This window comes from Leuciscus leuciscus (genome assembly GCF_965113295.1).
Source record: "Leuciscus leuciscus genome assembly, chromosome: 23".
In the NCBI taxonomy this organism is placed as follows: domain Eukaryota; kingdom Metazoa; phylum Chordata; class Actinopteri; order Cypriniformes; family Leuciscidae; genus Leuciscus; species Leuciscus leuciscus.
Window position 1 is genome coordinate 30,148,338 of NC_138747.1, and position 20,912 is coordinate 30,169,249.

The 20,912-nt window shown below is 43.9% G+C and overlaps 2 protein-coding genes across 5 annotated transcripts in view; both read left to right on the forward strand.

Annotated features, from left to right (window-relative positions):
* Positions 1-20,912, forward strand: part of LOC309488345 (uncharacterized protein) — a 139,713-nt gene that overhangs the window by 52,387 nt on the left and 66,414 nt on the right. The window lies entirely within an intron of this gene.
* Positions 10,345-17,420, forward strand: LOC309488281 (piggyBac transposable element-derived protein 4-like). Of its 2 annotated transcripts, XM_082156447.1 has the most exons (4): positions 10,345-11,146; positions 14,684-14,749; positions 15,357-15,446; positions 15,638-17,420. In XM_082156447.1, the coding sequence occupies exons 1-4, from the start codon at positions 11,001-11,003 to the stop codon at positions 17,244-17,246; spliced, it is 1,911 nt and encodes a 636-aa protein (XP_082012573.1). In that variant the 5' UTR covers positions 10,345-11,000; the 3' UTR covers positions 17,247-17,420. The 2 variants fall into 2 exon arrangements, with proteins under 2 accessions (XP_082012573.1, XP_082012574.1); XM_082156448.1 differs by lacking the exons at positions 14,684-14,749; positions 15,357-15,446.

A 20,912-nucleotide genomic window follows, 5' to 3' on the forward strand; every position in this document is an offset into this window, starting at 1 on the left:
GAAGAACCACACCTCTGCTCCGTTTATCGTAGTATGTCTTCCCTTTGGAGCTGGACTGTCGGCTGTTTGCGTTTGCTATTCGGTATGCCTCCTCCATTTTTCCTGCCCATTTCTCAGCATATCCTTTTGGTCCATTAGTTTCAGCTCCCTCATCTGTTATGAGGCCGAAGAGGATGTCCACTGGTAGGCGAGGATGTCGGCCATACAACAAATAGTACGGGGAGAAACCTGTGACCTCGTGCCTTGTACAATTATATGCCTGGGTACGTGTCTCTTTCTCTCCCAAGGTGCGGAGCATTTGCAATAGTGTGTGATTGAGTCTTTCTGCAGGATTGCCCTGGGGGTGATATGGAGAGGTTCTTGAGTGGGCGACACCAGCTAATTGCCTGAGAGTTCTGATGAGCTCATTCTCAAACTCTCGACCCTGGTCATGGTGTAGTTTGGCCGGGTATCCAAATCTGGGGATGAAATCATTGAAAAGCCTGTCAGCAGCCGTCTTACCAGCCTTGTTCCTTGTGGGGTAGGCTTGCGCGAATCTGGTAAAGTGATCAACCACTACCAGGATATACTCGTATCCACCTCTGCAGGCTTCCAGGTGAAGGAAATCGATGCACACCAGCTCAAGGGGTGAATTTGATGTAATACTTCCCATTGGTGCTCTTTCATGTGTGGCTGGCTTCTTCTGTTTAATGCAAGAGCACTTCCTGGTCACATACTCCTCTATCTCTCTTTTCATGAAAGGCCAGTAGAATCGCTCCCTCGCTAGGCTCAGAACTTTTTCAGCGCCAACATGGCACATGTTGTTATGCAGCTGGGTGAGTACTGTTCATTTGTAGGTGGCGGGCAGGACCAGTTGTTGTCGACCTGCACTCTTCCTGTAGAGAAGGTCATTCTCTATGTATAATCTGCTCCACTCTCTTAACAGCCTCCTTGCGTGTGTGTCCATTCTCTCTTTGTCATCCTCTGTTAGTTGTGTGTCGTTTTCCTTCAACGCCATCACTTTCCCAATAGCGGGCTCTTTTCTTTGTTCCCTCACAAGCTCATCATGACTGACTTCCGGCAGAGGCTCAACTTGAGGTTGGCTGTGGGATGTTAAGTTGAGGGCTGCCACCCAGGCCACATCTCCTTGTTGTGCTCTCCGGCTTCCTTCCCATACAGCACATACTGCCTCCTCCAATAACTCTTCCGAACACCCAGCCATGAATGTGTCGATTTCCAGGGGGCAGCGTGATATAGGTGTCAGCATCGATGTTGGTTTTGCCTGACCGGTATTTGATGTCAAACTGGAAATCGGCCAGCTGCCCCACCCACTGGTGACCCACTGCGTTGAGTTTGGCAGTACTCAGAATGTATGTGAGGGGATTATTGTCCGTGAAGACTGTGAAATGCGGGGCGTAGAATAGGTAGTCACGGAACTTCTCACATATCGCCCACTTCAACGCGAGAAATTCAAGCTTTCCGCTATGTAGGTGATAATTTTGTTTCCGCTGATCTTAGTGTACGTGACCCGTATCCAATCACCTTCATCTTCCCATCCTGGTTCTGATAAAGACCTTTTTGGGAGGCATCTGTGTGGAGTGTGAAGGGGCGGTTGAAATCGGGATACGCCAGCACTGGGGGTTTGGTCAGCCGGAGGCTGTTCAAGGATCTGTTGGTGTTGTATATTCCATTCTACCAGAGTACGGGAGGACTGCTGATTGCATCTTGTTTTTCCTCGTGGCGGTTTGGCTGGAGGGGTGCTTGGCTATGCGTGAGAAGTCCTGCACGTATGTTCGATAATAGCTCAGGAACCCAAGCAACTGCCTGACATCCCCAACTGTCTGTGGCGTCTTGTCTTTCAGTGCCCGCACTGCTATCGGATCTCCTTGCAGAAGAGTTCGCATTTCTCCGGCTTCAGCTTTACCCCGTGGTGTTGCAAGGCTTGCAGGACTCTGCGTAGTACCTGCACATGCTCATCAAAGGAGCTGGAGAAGCACAACACGTCGTCGAGGAAAGGGATGCAGCATTCATCTTTCAGTGTGTAAAGCATACCTTCCATGCTCCTTTGAAAAGCCGCTGGGGCGTTCGATAGCCCAAAGGGTATTCGGACCCACTCGTAGATCCCCCTTGGGGATATGAATGCGGTCAGGTACCTTGATCCTTCGGCAATAAAGCCTTGATGGTAGGCTTTCCCCTGATCGAGAATCAAAAACCAGGCATATCCTCCCAGGGAGTCAGTAAGGTCCTGAATTCTGGGAAGAGTGTGATGGTCCGGCACGGTTTTGTTGTTGAGGAGCCGGTAGTCGACACACAGGCGTAAGGACCCATCTTTCTTTCTTACGCAGATGACAGGAGCTGAATAAGGCGACTGGGACTTCACGATCCACCCTTTAACCAACAGCTCCTGGATGTACTCCTTAAAGGGTTAGTTCACCCAAAGTAATTACTCACCCTCATGTTGTTCCAACCCCGTAAGACCTTCGTTCATCTTCGGAACACAAATTAAGATATTTTTGATATCTTCTTCTTGATATCAATAATATATTTTTGATATCTTCGCTTCTGTGTTATACGTCACACGTAGGCTCACTATTGGCCGACGCTGGTCATATGTGTGATGCGTGTGACGTATAACACAGAAGCGCTACGCAGTTACACTACGTGAAAAAACTCGAGGCCCAGAGAGAAGGAAATGAATAGTGGAATAAAGTCGTTATTTTTGTTTGTTTTTTTGCGCACAAAAAGTATTCTCGTCGCTTTAAAAACTTAAGATTGAGCCACTGTAGTCACTTGGACTATATTAACGATGTCTTCAATGCATTTTCTGGGTCAGCAAGTTATAATGTCTTAGAAGCCTATGGAGGAGTGAGCCAGCTCTCAGATTTAATCAAAAATATCTTAATTTGTGTTCCAAAGATGAACGAAGGTCTTACGGGGTTGGAACAACATGAGGGTGAGTAATTACTGACAGAATTTTCATTTTTGGGTGAACTAAGCCTTTAACTTCCCTGTAGAGTGGTTTTGGGATGGATGCGTAGGCCCTCTGAACTGGGATGTCATCCTTAGTCCTGATCTCCATCTGTAGGGAGGGGATGCACCCTATGTCGTCACTGTCACGGGCGAATGTTCCACATTCCTCGTAGAGCTTTTCCTTCACCGCCTGTTGTTGTTCAGGGCTGAGGTGACTGATATCAACAGGAGGAAGCCAGGACTCGGGTGGAGACTCCCTTAACCTTGACTGATGTCATCTTTCTTGGTGTGGAATCAGCCTGATGTGACTCTGGTGCATCAGTCTCAAGGACCTTGATAACATGTTGGATGGTTCCTAGAGAGGTTCTCCCCGGCAGGGTGACCTCATGCTTTGAGTGATTAGAGATGGGCATCTTAACATAAGGCCGTCAGTGTTATTGATTTCCAAGAGGCCTTCTCCTACACTCAACTGCTCTAAGACAACGCTTTACTCCGTCGGTTCGTATAGAACAATGGGGTTAGAGACGTCAAAGTTTGGAGGCACCCTACACCATACATGAGCTGTTCTGCCAGGGGCAATGATAACATGGTCTTGGCCCACTCTTATAGTGACTGGATCACAGTATGTCCTAGGAGGCACCTGGATGGAATTCACAATGGCCTCCACCTGTTCCGCCTCTATTCCAAATGCGCTGCGGAGAAGATTGACAACCGTTGCCACTGCATCGCCTGAGGACTCTTTCCTTCTGATGATCTCCTGGAGTACATTGGCTCCTAGAAGGGGCTGGGACAGTGGCAGCGGGCTGACTAGGAAAGGGGCCTGTATGGTGAGATTGGGGTCTTCATTCTCTGCAAGATTGACAGTGAGCTCAACCCATCCACTGTAGGGGACGACATGGCCAGTGACTGCATAGACGCCAAGTTCTTCCTCTAAAAGCTCAGAAAGAGGTCTCAGTATATGATTAGAATGTGACTGTAAGTCCATTGTTGGTCAAATATGCTCACCTGCGAGCCTGAATCAAACAGGACTGTAGCTGGGTATCCGCCAATCAAACATTTCAGCAGACTTTTCTTCCCAATTAGGTGTGCCTTTGCAGGTGATGTTACTCTGGCTGGTCAGTGCGTGTGGTTTTTGTTGTTTGTTTTGCTTGGGGTGTCTTGTTATTTGTTACTGCTTGGGACTGAAGCTGCTCACTGGTCTCTGGGCGTCCCTCCACAAAGTCCAAGCCCCGTTTCCCTGCACCCTGACTCGTTGCAGACATCCCACTGCTCTATGTCCTGCCTCTCCACACACGAAGCAATGGTTACACTCATGTGCATTCTGTTCGGTACATTTCGGACAACGAGCTGTCCTTCCTCTCACCTGGACTGCAGGTTGTCCCAGCTGTGGTTGGACAGGTCTGCTGGGGGTTGGCTGAGAAGGAGGGTAAGACACCTGAGTATTTGCTGTCTGCTGATCGATCAAAGTAAGCCACCATGTGTGTCAGGGTCTCCACTTGAGAAGTGAGCTGTTGTATAGTCTGGAGATTTTCATTGTTTGATGCTGTATCCCGTGACTTGTTATTGTTGTTACGTTCTCCCGTCTCAACCTTGGCGCTGTGTGCTTGTTACCTTTTGTCGGGGAGGTTGGCCCAGTCTGCGCTGGTGCTCATTCTCATCACTAATTATTTTCATGACCTGGTGAAGGATTTCCTCATCTGTGACTTGACTGTTTGAGATTAGAGGCCTCAGTCTCTGCCAGAGGTCAGCATGTTTTGTCCCCAAACCCTGATAGATAGTATGGAGGAACACCTCCTGGATGGTCTTGGGATCATATAAAATGTCTGCACTGGCTTGTCGGGACTGGAAAAGGATTTTCTGCTTGAGCCCAATCATGCGGTAGAGAAACTACTGTGGTGATTCTTGGTCTGATTGCCTGGCGCACATCAATTCCTGGAACATCTCAGTCGTTGCATTCTCTCCGAGGTGAGACCTGAGGAAGCCTTTGAGTTCAGATACTGTAATTGAATCTTTGTTCACAAGCATATCCTTAAATGCCCCTGGTTTGATGATCCTCAACACCCCTCTGACCACCTCTGCTTCTGCGAAGCCCTCTTTCACTCCCTCGTCGATTTGTTTGCTGATATTGTTGTAATTTAAGTCAGAGTTCTGATCTCCAACCTGACCACCATGTACTTTGAAGTCTCTGCGCTGCAGGTAGGAGAGGTCCTTCAGTATCACTGGTCTCTCCGAGATCATCTGTAGCATACAGTGTAACTCTGACTCACCCTGGTGGGGGTAAGTTGTGGGTGATGGGGTCGCTGTAAATTCACGTCGTCGCAGTTTCTCACCCAGCTCTTCATACACTTGTCTCAGTTCTTCTAATGACTATGTTGTTGTATTGGTATGAGTGTTAGGGTGGGGTTGTGTTTGCATAACTGTGCTGTGAGGGTGAGAATGAGGTTGTGATGCAGAGTTTGGGATTGTAGTGGATGGACTGTGACTAGGTGTGACGTGTGTTACCATCACTAAATGCACCCACTGGAAAATTAACAGGAGCATCAGCATTAATTACTTTACCTATCAAATAATTTAAAACCAACAACTGACCTATTCCCTCATCCTCAAGTCCTAGTAAGGTGTCAGATTGCATGTAGGAGACGACATACTCCATGCAGCCCTCTTCATCATTCGGATTCAGCTCTTCTTCATGTTGACTATTGATTGCAATGTCTTTTGCAACCTGATAGATGTCATTGCTTGAGAGTCTGAATAGTTGTTTCTTGATGCTCCATACTAATTCTTTACGAGTTGCTGACATGGTGTGTAGTCCTGATGTCCCCTTGTGGTTTTTGAGTTCAGTAAACCAGTGGTGTAGTGACTTAGTAAGTGGTGTGTGTGTGTGCGCGCGTGCGTGTCGACCTCCCGATCACAGGTGAGATCCCCTGATGCTGGTGAGCGATGACCACAGGATCAGCGTGTAGCCCTCTGATAAGTAGCGTGCGCTGGCCTCAGGATCAGCAGTGCGGCTCCTAAGCGAGATGGAGATCCCTTTTCTCTTTGGTCTCCCTCCTCGGACACCCACGGGTTAACTCCTGGCCTGCAGCAGCGTCTTGTCACCTTGGTCGCGTGGTTCTAGTATCTCTGGATCTGCTCCCCCTATGGTTGTGATGAGGAGAGATCCCGGACGAGCCCCCACAGTTTGTTATGAGTTTCAAATTGTGTAACTGGAGTAACAAATGATTTTTGATTGGGGTTCACTACTCTCAGCTCTCTTAGATGAAAGCCCTGGAAAACAGAACCAGAGTCAGTGAGTGAAAGAGCGAACCGCCATCTTTGTATCCAAATCTCTGTCTCTTTATTACAAATTTCCCAAATCATGGTACAAAACAATATAACATTTCCCTAGTGTAATCATGTTTCAGTGTCCATTTGTTAATTTCAATTTAAACACTTTAATACAGGTTTTCTCTACTCTCCACAGATCAGTGGGCAACATCTTTCATATTCACATTCACAGAAAATAATCGTGTTTTTACAAAAATCAGCATCACTCTTTCTTTAAAGTGCAATACTATCAAAAGGATAAATCATGTATGTATGTATATATATAATTTGTTTTCTTTTTACCTCCAGACATCCACCATCATACTAATGTAATAATGTGAATCATAAACCCTCTTTGGCTGTAAATGAATATTTAAATGACTTTAAAGTCAAAACATGAATCATCATACACATAGGGAAAACTGTTCAACTTAAGATACATTTTTAAACACAGACCAGACACCTAACTGCTTCTGTATAACTTTAGGAATAACTCCCCTTTAAGTTTTAAACAACATACCCATCTTCTCTTAACATTAACAATCATTTATAGCCTGTCAGGATACCTTAAAAACCCGAAATAAAACATTACCAGAGTGTGAGGACACCAGCACACAGATTCACACATACAGCCACAATACACAGCCGTTATGCTGTTATGCAGCTGCTAGCGCCATTGTTTACACAACCTGTTTCCCGCGGTTATAAACGCGGCTCTTTAACTCAGCTTCACACATCAAAAATTCCACAACCAACTCATCACAGTTTCAATACACCACATACACTTCAGGAGGAAACTCAAACTTGTCATTTTTACAGAGTACCAACCTGGAAAACAGAGTCAGTGAGTGAAAGAGCAAACCGCCATCTTCGTCTCCAAATCTCTGTCTGAGAGAAGAGGAAGGCGTCCGTCACCTAGGCACCGCGGTGCAACGATACCCGCACTTTGGTTCCGCTTTCTTTGGTTCCCCCCTACGTTAATATTGTCTTACACGATAAAAGTTGAAATTCTACTAAACGCTACGCTGGTTATTGTTTTATCACACAAGGGTGTATCACACGCGCATATCGATTTCACAGGTGGTTTTGTTGGGAGAACACAGCATTAAATCATCTACATACTAATTTATGGTACTCCCCTTTGGGGGAAGAAAATTTTACTAGATTTTTGGAAAGTTCCTCTGAAACACTTTTAAAATCAAATTTGGGTTGTGTTCTCTCCTTGCTACACAGTCTGTAAACCTTTATTGCCTGCAATACGGGATACGCATTTACCCCCTCTTGGTTTATGTAGTATTAGTAGTATCCTACTACTATCCCAAGTCCAGTTTTTTAACTGGGTAGTGAGAAAACCCCCACGTTTGCTCACAAACCTTCTTTATTTCCCACAGAGATGTGGGGCTGGACTGGTGTCTAATGGAAAAGAGCAGATTGAGTAGGTACTAGTTTAACAGAGAATGCAGGGAATTGCTGGGCTACCAATAAAATCAAGATCCAATTTTTCCCTTGGTGGTTTTTCTAAATCTGGCAACATTTGTTGATAAGCAGAGGATGGATCAAAGGAAAGAGTTAAAGCCCAACTATAATACCAGTTTGGTGAAATTTGCATAAAAGCACCTCCGGAATTGAACACTTCCATACCATCATTTACCACCATTAAATTTACAGGGCATATTTCAGAAACCAGGAAAGAATGGGCCACTTGTTTCATCTTGTTTGTTACCCTCAATGGCATAGTCAACTTATCAACCAATGGTATGCCAGATAAACCATGTGTTGTTTGTTTTAGAGCAGTCTCTGCAGTGATCAAAGGAAATCTGCCCCCCCAACCCCCCCCCAATGTTTTTTCTTTTCTTTTTTCAAAGGTGTCAAATATTACAATATTTTCTTGTTCACCCAACTTCAGATATTTAATACAGTATTCATACTCCATGATACATGAATATATAAAACAATATTAAACTATAATTTTGTTAATATTTTCTTAGGATGCAGGATATTTCTTACGCTATTTAATTCATATAATTTTATTCCTGAGATCTCAGTTCTGATTATTATTATATTTTTTTTTTTATTACTATTTCATTCAAACAAGCAAGTTGTAGTCTGTCTTACCTTACAAGTTCTTCGAGGCCGTGAAAGGATTTGTCCCTCCTCTGGCGGGTTTTGGTAAATTTGAAATGGGAAAAAATGTCTCCTCTTGTGATTTTTAAATCAGTAATAAAAGAGGAAGAAAAAACTTCCATTTCCCGTCGATGAAGGGAGGAGATCCTCAGGCCTCCTGGCTGGCTCGCCAAAACTGTCGTGGAAATTCTTAATACAAATACAACCTACTTAATCTGACTTCACCACGGACAATTTAAACAACTTGCAGTTGTTAAAAATAATAACTACAGTATATTGAGGTAATTCCCTGAATTACCTGAATACTTACAATACAATACAATACAATACAATACAATACATCCCTGAAGTAAGGTGATGGCGTCCCGTCAAGAAGCTACTATCACTACCTCAATCACACTTGAGCTGTTTCTTTTGTTGTCTTTTGAGCGTAGAATCTATAGTACTTCTATTACTACCTCAATCAAACATAGATGTTCTGTTGTTGTCTTTTGAACGTAGAATCTATGCAGCTGCGCAGCATATACCTGACACGACTCCCAAGTTGCTCTTTGTAGAAATGTTGAAAAAAGTTTTATTCACGGCCAGGAGATCACTGGTCACAACAACCAAGTGAGTCTCCTGAATCGAAAGATACATGTACATTTAAATCATACAGTTGAGTAAAAATCAATGTCACTCAAGTCTTCTTCACTGTGATTTTGTTATGGTGATTGGTTTGTAATGATCTAAGCTAATCATATGACTGTTAATTCAACTGTGTTAAGCACTTTTTGGTTAAGTATATATGGCCTTTGACCTGAGCATCCTTAGTCTGCATTTCTCTGTACATTTAATGTTGAAAATTCCCATTACATAAAATATATCACACTGGAAACTGGTCTTTGTTCAGATTTTGTTTTGGTTGTATAACACACACACACACACACACACAAAAAAAACATATAAAAAAAAAAAAAATGCATGAATGTTCTGAAAGTAATTTCTGAGGTAATATTTTGGTGAATACTCACAAGTAATGGGGGCATTGGGTCATTCAACTAAACATTCACCAATCACTCTTCATTCATGATTGATGCCATGAGCCTGTTTGAGCTGCTTGATCTACTGTACGCCACTAACTCTTGTGTCAAGTTATATTAAACAGCAAAGCAAATGATTTTTCAATGCTCTTTGCAAAACATTCAAAGTCCTCTGAGGCGAATTATGGTTATAAGGTTATAAAATGGCAAAGAAAGTGTACAGGTATTTTATTTATTTTTATTATTCTTAATGCAAGACACAATGGTTTAGAAACTTTTTTTTAAAAAAGTGGCATTTAGGCATTTTGCTATAACAGCAGTAAATTGTAACCTCACTTGTACTGGACATTCACAGTTAAACTGTATCTTACATTTTAATCATATGAGCTTTAAACATTCTGGTAATATTTAACTTTAAATGGTGATACTAACATTGAGACCAGCGCTGTTGCTACATGTCGTTGCTACTGTCAACAAAAAGAAAACTTGCCAAACAGGAATTATGTATATGGGCAAATGCTGCTGTGATAGCAATCTGTCCAAATTCTCATAGTTGTTGCTTCTTCCTATGTGAGTGTGATAGGAACTTCTTTTAGGTAAAGTTTAATAACAAAATGAATTGGAAAATGTTAGTCAAAAAAAATTATCGCTCCAATATTGCATCACAAAAACTAACAGTCATTGTCGGAAATGACACCATTGTCACAATAAATATTATATTACACATATTCATTATTTACTAATTATTATTGTGGGATAAAATATGTAGTGGAACTACATAACGATGTGTTACATGGTTTAGATCCCGAGTACTGTTTCTGCCCAGGAGGGGGCGTTGTTGAGGAGTTGAATAAATGCGAGGCTTGAAAGAGGCCACAGAGGTATGTGTGCTTTTACTCACGCAATAAACAAGAGAATACGACAATTATTTAACAATTGCTTAACCCTCTGAGGTCGAGAAACGCGCCCACGCGTTTTGCTGGATTTTTTTCACATAGCAGCAACATAAACTTAAAAAAATCCGTAATTTATGGTCATATAAATAAAATAAATACATGATTATAAACTATAGAGGGTCTTCTTTTTTTTGTGTACACTCACATTAACATCAAAACCTTGTTTTTATTTTTAAATAAATAAAATAAACAGGGTGCGCTTTCAGCTCACTCTGTCTCCGCAAAAATCTTTCTGGAACAAGTCTGGAAAACTCAGCGAATACTTATCACACAACCATGAAACATGCGTCTAAAGAAAGCTTTAAATTTCTACTTTTAAATAAAACAGTTCACATTCAAAACAAATATTCTCCTGCAATGTAATCTGTATGAAACTAAAGTGAAGTACAGTTTCTCCCGTCTCATCTAATTATCTGTAATTAGTTCACGCCCTCTCGCAGAGCGCGCTATTCATAAGATAATGTGCTGAGGTGATATGCAAAATAAGGTAAACGCCCCCTGAAATGAGTTCACACCCACTCGCAGAGCGCGCTATTCATAAGATAATGTGCTGAGGTGATCTATGCAAAATAAGGTAAAAAGCCCCCTGAAATGCTTTAAAACCAGCTAGTTTCATTCACTCACGTTCCTGCGCCGTTGGAAGATGACGCGATACACCAGTGAGGAAGCCCTTCAGCTCGTCCTGGATAGTGATGAAGAGTTCACTTTTTCCTCAGAAGAAGAGGACTCTGACAATGAACGTTTGTATTTTGAGGAGCGACTTGATCCAGGCGTGGATATTTCGGATGAGTAAGTCTTTTTAAATTTACTTGCATTAGTTGACAAGCTATTTTGTATAAACGTAGGCTACATATTTTACTGGTTGGACCATTTCCATACTTGTCATTCAGAGTAATTATATTTAAATGGTCTAGGCTATGCTTTATAAAGTAGGAGAGAGGCTTCATGCAGTCTGTTTTCTTTCGTTTTTAATAGTTTTGTTTAAAATAACACATTTCGAGCTTTCTATATATTTCTCTGGTATTTTAGGCAAAGCTTATGAGTTTGGGTTCATTTATGAGGCCTCCAGTTCCTGCTATTTTTAATTCTTAGGTTTTAAATACAGGCATTTGGTGTTACGGTTGTGTGTGGGTAGAAGGAGGCGAGGATGACAGAGCACTTCAATCCAAGAGTTTTATTCACAGAGAATCCAAAAACACAGGAACAACGGGTAGAACTCACACGGGAAATAAACGTAGTAACAAAGTAGAACCGACCAACACAGAAGGAGAACACAGGGCCTAAATACACAGGAGAACTGAAAAGGGAACAAGACACAGCTGACAAGACTAACGAGGAACCAGGTGGTACAAATGATCTGATGACAGAAACCATGGAAACAAGGACTAGACCAAAATCAGAGAACAGGGGAAAACGGATCACAGAAACAGAACTCAGAAACACAGAACATGTAACATTACTCCCCCCCTCCCCAAAGGCGCGTCCTCGCGCCTATAACATCCAAAGGGGTGGGAGGGTGGGCGCCCTGGAGGCTGACAGGGGAGACCAGGCAAGGGAGACACAGTAGGAAGCCTCCAGGGCGGAGCAGGCTGAGGGTGTGGCCACGGCGGAGCAGGCTGAGGGTGTGGCCACGGCGGAGCAGGCTGAGGGTGTGGCCACGGTGGGGAAATCCCTTCGGGCGGCCATGGCGGGGAAACCCCCTCGGGCGGCCATGGCAGGGAAACCCCCTCGGGCTGCCATGGCGGGGAATATTTTTCGGATGGCCAGGACAGAGGTATATGGCCCCCCCCAAAAAAATACTTGGGCAAAGTCCCGGGTGTCAAAGAGGGCTCGGTGCAGGGCAGCGATGAGGGCTCGGTGCCGGGCAGCGATGAGTGCTCGGTGCTGGGCAGCGATGAGGGCTCGGTGCTGGGCACTCTGCTGGACGGGACCAGTGGTGAAAGCTCTGTGCTGGACGGGACCAGCGGAGAGGAATGCTTTGTGCTGGACGGGACCAGCGGTGAAGAAGTCTCTGTGCTGGACGGGACCAGCGGTGAAGAAGGCCTTGTGCTGGACGGGACCAGCGGAGATGAAGGCTCTGTGCCGGACGGGACCAGCGGAGAAGGAGGTTCTGTGCTGGACGGGACCAGCGGAGATGAAGGCTCTGTGCTGGACGGGACCAGCGGAGATGAAGGCTCTGTGCTGGACGGGACCAGCGGTGAAGGCTCTGTGCTGGACGGGACCAGCGGTGAAGAAGGCTCTGTGCTGGACGGGACCAGCGGAGAAGGAGGTTCTGTGCTGGACGGGACCAGCGGAGATGAAGGCTCTGTGCTGGACGGGACCAGCGGAGATGAAGGCTCTGTGCTGGACGGGACCAGCGGTGAAGAAGGCTCTGTGCTGGACGGGACCAGCGGTGAAGAAGGCTCTGTGCTGGACGGGACCAGCGGAGAAGGAGGTTCTGTGCTGGACGGGACCAGCGGAGATGAAGGCTCTGTGCTGGACGGGACCAGCGGAGATGAAGGCTCTGTGCTGGACGGGACCAGCGGTGAAGAAGGCTCTGTGCTGGACGGGACCAGCGGAGAAGGAGGTTCTGTGCTGGACGGGACCAGCGGAGATGAAGGCTCTGTGCTGGACGGGACCAGCGGATATGAAGGCTCTGTGCTGGACGGGACCAGCGGTGAAGAAGGCTCTGTGCTGGACGGGATCAGCGGAGATGAAGGTTCTGTGTCGTCGTTCACAGACCCTAGCGGGCAGGCAACTGGCTCTGGCGGGCAGGCGACTGGCTCTGGCTCTGGCGGGCAGGCGACGGGCTCTGGCTCTGGCGGGCAGGCGACGGGCTCTGGCGGGAAGGCGACGGGCTCTGGCTCTGGCGGGCAGGCGACGGGCTCTGGCTCTGGCGGGCAGGCGACGGGCTCTGGCTCTGGCGGGCAGGCGACGGGCTCTGGCTCTGGCGGGCAGGCGACGGGCTCTGGCTCTGGCGGGCAGGCGACGGGCTCTGGCTCTGGCGGGCAGGCGACGGGCTCTGGCTCTGGCGGGCAGGCGACGGGCTCTGGCTCTGGCGGGCAGGCGACGGGCTCTGGCTCTGGCGGGCAGGCGACTAAAGAACATCCGTTATGCCACAGCACCCAATCCACAAATTCAACGAAGTTCCCTCGAGGCCCATCACCGGGCAGGCGTGCTTTGGTCTCAGCGTTGAGACCTGCCCGGTAGAACACACAGAGGCTGATGTCATCATAATGAACATAAGGTCTTAAGTACAAATACCTCTGTGTGTGGGCCTCGAGGGACTGATCTTCCTGGGAGAGCAGGATGATCTGTACCGCTGGATCCATGATCGACGGTCTTTTCTTTGGTCGGTTCTTCTGTTACGGTTGTGTGTGGGTAGAAGGAGGCGAGGATGACAGAGCACTTCAATCCAAGAGTTTTATTCACAGAGAATCCAAAAACACAGGAACAACGGGTAGAACTCACACGGGAAATAAACGTAGTAACAAAGTAGAACCGACCAACACAGAAGGAGAACACAGGGCCTAAATACACAGGAGAACTGAAAAGGGAACAAGACACAGCTGACAAGACTAACGAGGAACCAGGTGGTACAAATGAACTGATGACAGACACCATGGAAACAAGGACTAGACCAAAATCAACAGAGAACAGGGGAAAACGGATCACAGAAACAGAACTCAGAAACACAGAACATGTAACATTTGGTTGATGAAACAACTATTAAAATTAAGATACAATTAATACAAAACGAAATTCACTTTAAAGAAAGGCTTTATACAAAAAATTAACTTAATGAAATGGTCAAAATCTTCTCTGCCCACTCAATTTGTCTCGCGATTGCGCATGATCTGACTCATGCTTTTCACTTTTCATATAATCAACATAAATGAAAAAAAAAAAAATAATGATTTTATTTAAACCTAAATATGAACTAAATTGTTTTATTTAATTTTAATGACTAGGCTACAACACGTAGGCCAATTAGCCTACAGTACAGAGAAATTAGTTGACAAGCTATTTTAAATAAACGTAGGCTACAGATTTTACTGGTTGGACCATTTCCATACTTTCCATTCAGAGTAATTTATATTTAAATGAAGAGTGCTTGCAAATATCTATTGCAAATGTGTGTATGTGCTGAAATGTGTAAATATGCCCAGCTGATGAATTGCAAATGTGTTAATGTTTGCGTTGTGCTATCTCCGTAATGGCCCATTACACACAATATATGCCTACAGCACGTGTCTACAATTATTTGCATCAGTTATTCATATAGACTAATGGTAATATACTTTGAAATATTTATGTTATAATAGTTTTCAACTTTTTTTAAAACAGGAATGCTGCATCTCCTTCATCTGCAACTCGGAGGGCACGCAGCAACACAGTCGAACGTCAGAAAGAGTAAGTACATATTTACCAATGTTTGTGCAATTTTGTTTATATACTTATTATAATATGAGCCTGTATGAATTTATTTATTTTTAGAGGTTGGTTGATAATGTTACATTTTTTTCTTTGTGTTATCTTATCAGCATGCTAATGCCCATCAGTTGTGCATGTGCTGGAATAGTACTCTAAAATATATGATAATAATAGTTTTCAACTTTTTTTGAAAGGAATGATGTAGGTTGCTCACTCTCACCTCTCACTGCAACTCGCACTAAGAGGGCACGCAGCAACACAGACAGAAATCAGAAGGAGTAAGTACATATTTACCCACTATTTTACAGATGTTAGACCAATTTTGTTTATATACTTAGTGATGCTATATGTACATGTGCCTGCCTGTGTGGATTGCCAGACACAATTGTAAAACACAATTACCAGACACAATTGCAAAAATTGTGGTGTTATGTATGTACAATATTACAATTAGTGATTGGTAATGTTAGTATAAAAGAGCTTATTTTTGTTGTTTTACCAAAATGCTGACTGTCCATCAGTTATGCATGTGCTGGCATAGTACTTTGTTCAACCTTTATTAATATTAATATTATTATTTTTATAGGAATGTGGTAGCATCACTCTCACCCTCACCTGCAACGCGCACTGGGAGGTCACGCGACAGGTGTCGTTTAGTTTTGAGAACAACTGAAAAGTAAGTACACTTATTCCCTTTCTTTCAGATATTAGTATAATTCTGTTTACATATTCTGGTTTTACATAGTCCATACAAACATTATGTGTCTGTATGGCTTTGCATCTGGCCAATGTTACTTATAATGATTGAAATGCAGTTGTTATATTTTGTGTAATAAACATGCTCACAGTTGTTTGTTTGTTTTACAGCTATAAAGGTGATGGTGATCATCAGACACCTGTTGCAAAGAGGGCCAAGACAAACATTCAGACAAGCAACAAGCAGTCTACTCTGTCATGGAAAACAGAGACTGACATTGATATGGTTCCACAGACTCTGAGATTCCTGCCTGCACGGGAACCTGGACCACAGCTGAGTCCTGCTGATGCACACACTCCTCTGAGTCTCTTCAAAATGTTTTTTTCTGAGAATGCAGTGTCAACTCTGTGCTACAACACCAATGCTCAAGCTGCTGGTGCAATTGCAAAAGGCCGCAAATATAAATGGACTGATGTCAGCATCAGCGAGATGTACAGATACATTGGGCTGCTTTTTTACATGGCCATGGTGAAGATGAGCTCCATCAGCGACTACTGGCGGCAAGACAGTCTTTTCTCTTTGCCTTTTCCTGCCACAATCATGTCCCGGGACAGATACCGCACCATTTCATGGAATGTGCACATGAGTCACCCAGATGCAGATAAAGAGAATGACAGAAAGAGGGGCACACCTGAACATGACCGGCTTTTCAGGGTCAAACCTCTCGTGGACACCATACGTCATGTTTGTAAAGCCATCTATCATCCTAAAATAAACTTAGCTGTCGATGAGAGAATGGTGGCATGCAAAGCACACACAGGTATGACGCAGTACATGAAAGCCAAACCAACCAGATGGGGTTTCAAGTTGTTTGTTCTTGCAGACTCATCAAATGGATACACTTTGGACTTTTCTGTGTACACAGGAAAGAACAACTTTCCTTCAGGCCATGGACTGTCACATGATGCTGTAACATCTCTTTTGGATTGTAAAGTTTTAGGCTCTGGGTACCATGTGTACATGGACAATTTCTACACAAGCCCAAAGCTCCTCAAAGACCTGTTTGCAATGAAGTTTGGTGCATGTGGGACTTACAGGGACAACAGGAAGGATTGCCCACGTGATGCAACTAATTCACTCTCTAAAAAATCTGCCAGAGGATCCATCAGGTGGATTCGGGATGGCCCTCTTGTATTTGTGAAGTGGATGGACACACGAGAGGTATCTGTCTGTTCCACCATTCAATCTGCTTATACAGGAGACACTGCGCAGAGGAGGGTGAAAACACAAGATGCATGGAGGACAAAGACATTTCCATGTCCTGCACCTGTGATTGCATACAACAATCACATGGGGGGTGTGGACCTGTCCGATCAGCTCTTACAGTACTACACTGCACAACACAAAACAATAAAGTGGTACAGAAAGATCTTTCTACACTTCTTGGACATTGCTGCCACCAATGCTTTCCTTATCCACAAAGAGCTATGTGGTAACATGACCCATAAACAGTTCATGGAACAGCTTATTGCGGAGCTCTGTGGTGTGTCACAGAAAGTAGCACCAAAACAAACCAGTAGTGACCATGTGCCGGTTCCAGGAGCTGAGCTGGGCTCAGATGCAAAGAACATTTGCACAGTTGGTCGCAAGATCTGTGTGCTTTGCAAAGGACAGCTTGGTAAAAGGCAGGACACACCTTGGAAATGCCAGGCATGTAATGTTCACTTGTGTCTTCAGTTAAACAGGAACTGTTTTCAAGAATGGCACAAAGACATGTAACTATATTCTATCTGCCTTTATTTTAGTTTATTTTGCTCATTTTGCATTATTTTGCTTTATTTTGCTTAGAGCCCGCATCAACGGGGCATAAGCATTTACTGTGAGATACCTGCAAATTTAAAACATTTAGTTCCTCCTCATAGAGGAATTACAATAAAACAGTGAAAAACAAAACCTTTGAATCTCCTCTACTTTGTTCAGGCTGCCTCTCTTGATGGCCCATTAGTCATTGGGGGAGTGTCTGTCACACCCCTGGTCTGAATCTCATTAATATTGATGAGCGATTACCCCTCCCACGCATAAACCTCTTCTGACAAAAAAAAACTGTTTTACAATGTTTAAATCAATGTATTGTTTTAAGAGAACGATCAGGCAGGATGAATTTCACATCATTTTGAAGCCAGAACTAGAAAGACAACATACATTAGTCAAGAGGCTTGTGGGCACATATTTAGAATGTGTTTTGTGGCCTTATTTCAGCAACTTTCTTTTTTTTTTTTTTTTATAACCACGCATAAACATTATTCTCTTAAAAATACAAAGATTTACAAGCATGTTGATCAGATATTATGCTAGCCCTGTTTGTGTTATATAGAGTGAATTTACACTTTTGCCATTAACATGTTTATAAATAACTGAAAAAACAAACAAATGTCAGAGCATGTCAGATCACCTCCAGGGCCCAGAAAACAGCTCAGACCTCAGAGGGTTGATATACACAGATATTTATTCCACATCTATATAAAGAAGCACATAACGTATGGCTCCTACAGCTGCTGTCTTCTATCTTTAAAAATAGGACCAGAAACTGCTGAAACAAAGGAGATTTCTGATTTAATCTGAATTTAAAGAAATCCCAAAAAATAAAACTTACCCCTGGTTTCACAGACAAGGCTTAAGCTAGTCTCAGACTAACATACATGTTTGTGCTCTTTTAACTGAAAGCAACTTGCACTGATCTTAAAATATGTCAGTGACATTCTTTTGTTTCAAGATGCAAACCAGTAATGTTTTCTTTTCTTTCTAAGGCACGTTTAGATAGATAGATAGATAGATAGATAGATAGATAGATAGATAGATAGATAGATCGATCCTTTTATTAATCCTTTGCAGGAAATTAGTGTCACGGCAGCTTCAAGACAAACCCAACACTATACATTCACTCAGAACATATCCATAAGTTAAGTTAAAATACAACAATCGAAATAAAAGGAAGTTATATTTGTGCATTATAAAGTCGTATAGCAGCTGGTATGAAGGACTTCTACCGCTCCGACTTGCACATTGGTGCCATCAGTCTTTGACTGAAGGAGCTACTGTTTATCACCTTCAGGTGGTGGATTGGGTGTACAGGGTTGGTCAGTATTGATCTTACTTTATTCAATGTTCTGGCCCCTGCCACTTGCTGAACCGTCTCTAGTTCAGCCCCGACCACCGAGCCTGCCTTCTTGATGAGCTTGTCCACTCTGTTCCTGTTTGTTGTGCGGACGCCGTCTCCCCAACAGGCCACAGCAAAAAACAGAGCACTGGCCACCACTGTTTGATAGACACTGCAGAGCAAGGGTTGACAGTTTAATATCTATATTAAACGACCTTAGCCTCCTTAAAAAGTAAAGTCGGCTTTGCCCCTTGCGGTACACCGCCTCCATACGGCTCTGCCAGTCCAGCTTACTGTCAAGCTGCACACCAAGGTACTTGTGATTGGCCACCAGCTCCACCTCAGTGCCCCCGATTGTAATAGGTGTTGGTTGGATCCTCCTCCTCCCCCTCCTGAAGTCCACAACCATCACCTTGGTTTTTGTGGTATTCAGATGGAGATGATTGTCCACTCTCCATTGCACAAAGTTGTTGAGTGTTCCTCTGTACTCCTCCTCATCACCTCCTCTTATAAGGCCTACAACTGTGGTGTCATCTGAGAATTTCTGCAAGAAGCATCTGTCAGTGTTATATTGAAAACCCGCTGTGTAGATGGTAAACAGGAACGGAGCCAACACAGTTCTTTGTGGCACCCACAGCTTTATAAAAGCTAATTAAATGTCCTAATTAAACTAAGCTTCTGGCTTAATCCTGACTTAATCTAAGCCTGTCTTGTGAAACCAGGCCTTAGAGGCACAAATCATGTCTAGATCACTGTAAGCATATTCATTTCAATGATTTAATATGCACTCACTGGCCACTTTATTAGTTATGCCTGTACAACAGCTTGTTAACGCAAATATCTAATCAGCAAATCAACTCATTGAATTTAGGCATGTAGACATGGGGTGCGTCTCAATCGGCTCCCTAGTTCAGTAATCAAGGCACTGATCAGGGAGACGTTTATTTTAAGGGCTGTATCAAATCACAAAATCCTTCCAGTGCACTAGAACATTCGCTCCCTGAAAAATCCCACAGTGCACCACAAAAACCAGGGAGCACCGATGCTCATTATAGGTCCTACCAGTGCCCGGATTCTTTTACATGATATACTTATTCACGAGCTCGGGAGCTGATTGAGACACACTCATGTTCAAGACGATCTGCTGAAGTTCAAACTGAGCAACAGCATGGGCAAGAATGGTGCAAGAAATCGCGCTCGGATCCGCACCAAAACAATCGCCCAATTGCAAAGAAACTCTGGGGTGGTTCGCTTGAGGTGTGAAAGCAATCCTACCCAACGGACCAACGAACCAAATGGTATTATAATTCATAACGGGAAAAGTGCTAAATAAATAGCAGTAGTGTCTGATTCTGTGATTCTGCACATTAGTTATCAGTTGAAAACCAAAAAAGCACCTCTTCATCTTAAAATGTTGTGTAATTGCACTTCTCAGTGCGAGAATGCTGTCCTGAAGAAGACTTGATTCCTGCTCTAGCTGTATTATAACATTCGTATAGTGTTTGCGTGTGTCTTGACACTTTACGTTTGAATTTGCTGTAGTATTAATACGAATTGTATATAATTGTACAGCGGCAATGATGGCTACATTCATATAGTGTTTGCTCTCGACAGTTACAAATAAAGTCACAATAAGCTCATGGAGTGAACTTGTCAATCATCTTGATGGATGACGCAGAGGAAACGATGGCCAATAAGAGGACAGTTGTGCCCGCATGTGACTTGCGTGAAAACATTTTGGTACGCTTTGAAAGATTGCCTTGTGAAAGCAAACCTTACCAAGAAAAAACTGCAACATTGTAACAAACTAAGTCCCTGTTTCGGAACGGAAAAAAAAATCTATAGGTGTGAAAACACCCTGAGTGACTTTAAACATGGCATTGTTGTTGGTGCCAGACAGACTGGTCTGAGTATTTCAGAACCTGCTGATCTTCTGGGATTTTCACACACAACTCATCTTTAGGGTTTACAGAGAATAGTCTGAAAAGAGAAAGTATCCAGTGAGTGGCAGTTCTTTGGGAGAAAATGCCTTGGTGATGCCAGAGGTCAAAGGAGAATGACCAGACTTGCTTAGCTGATAGAAAGGCAACAGTAGCTCAAATAACCACTTGTTACAACCGAGGTCTGCAGAGGAGCATCTCTGAACGCTCAACACATCGAACTTTGAAGCAGACGGGCTACAGCAGCAGAAGACACACCGGTGCCGCTACCCAAGGATTTTCTGTCAACTGCATCGTGATGTGCGGCAATAGAGGCAACATACACTTTGAGGGTGGAGGGAGACAGCC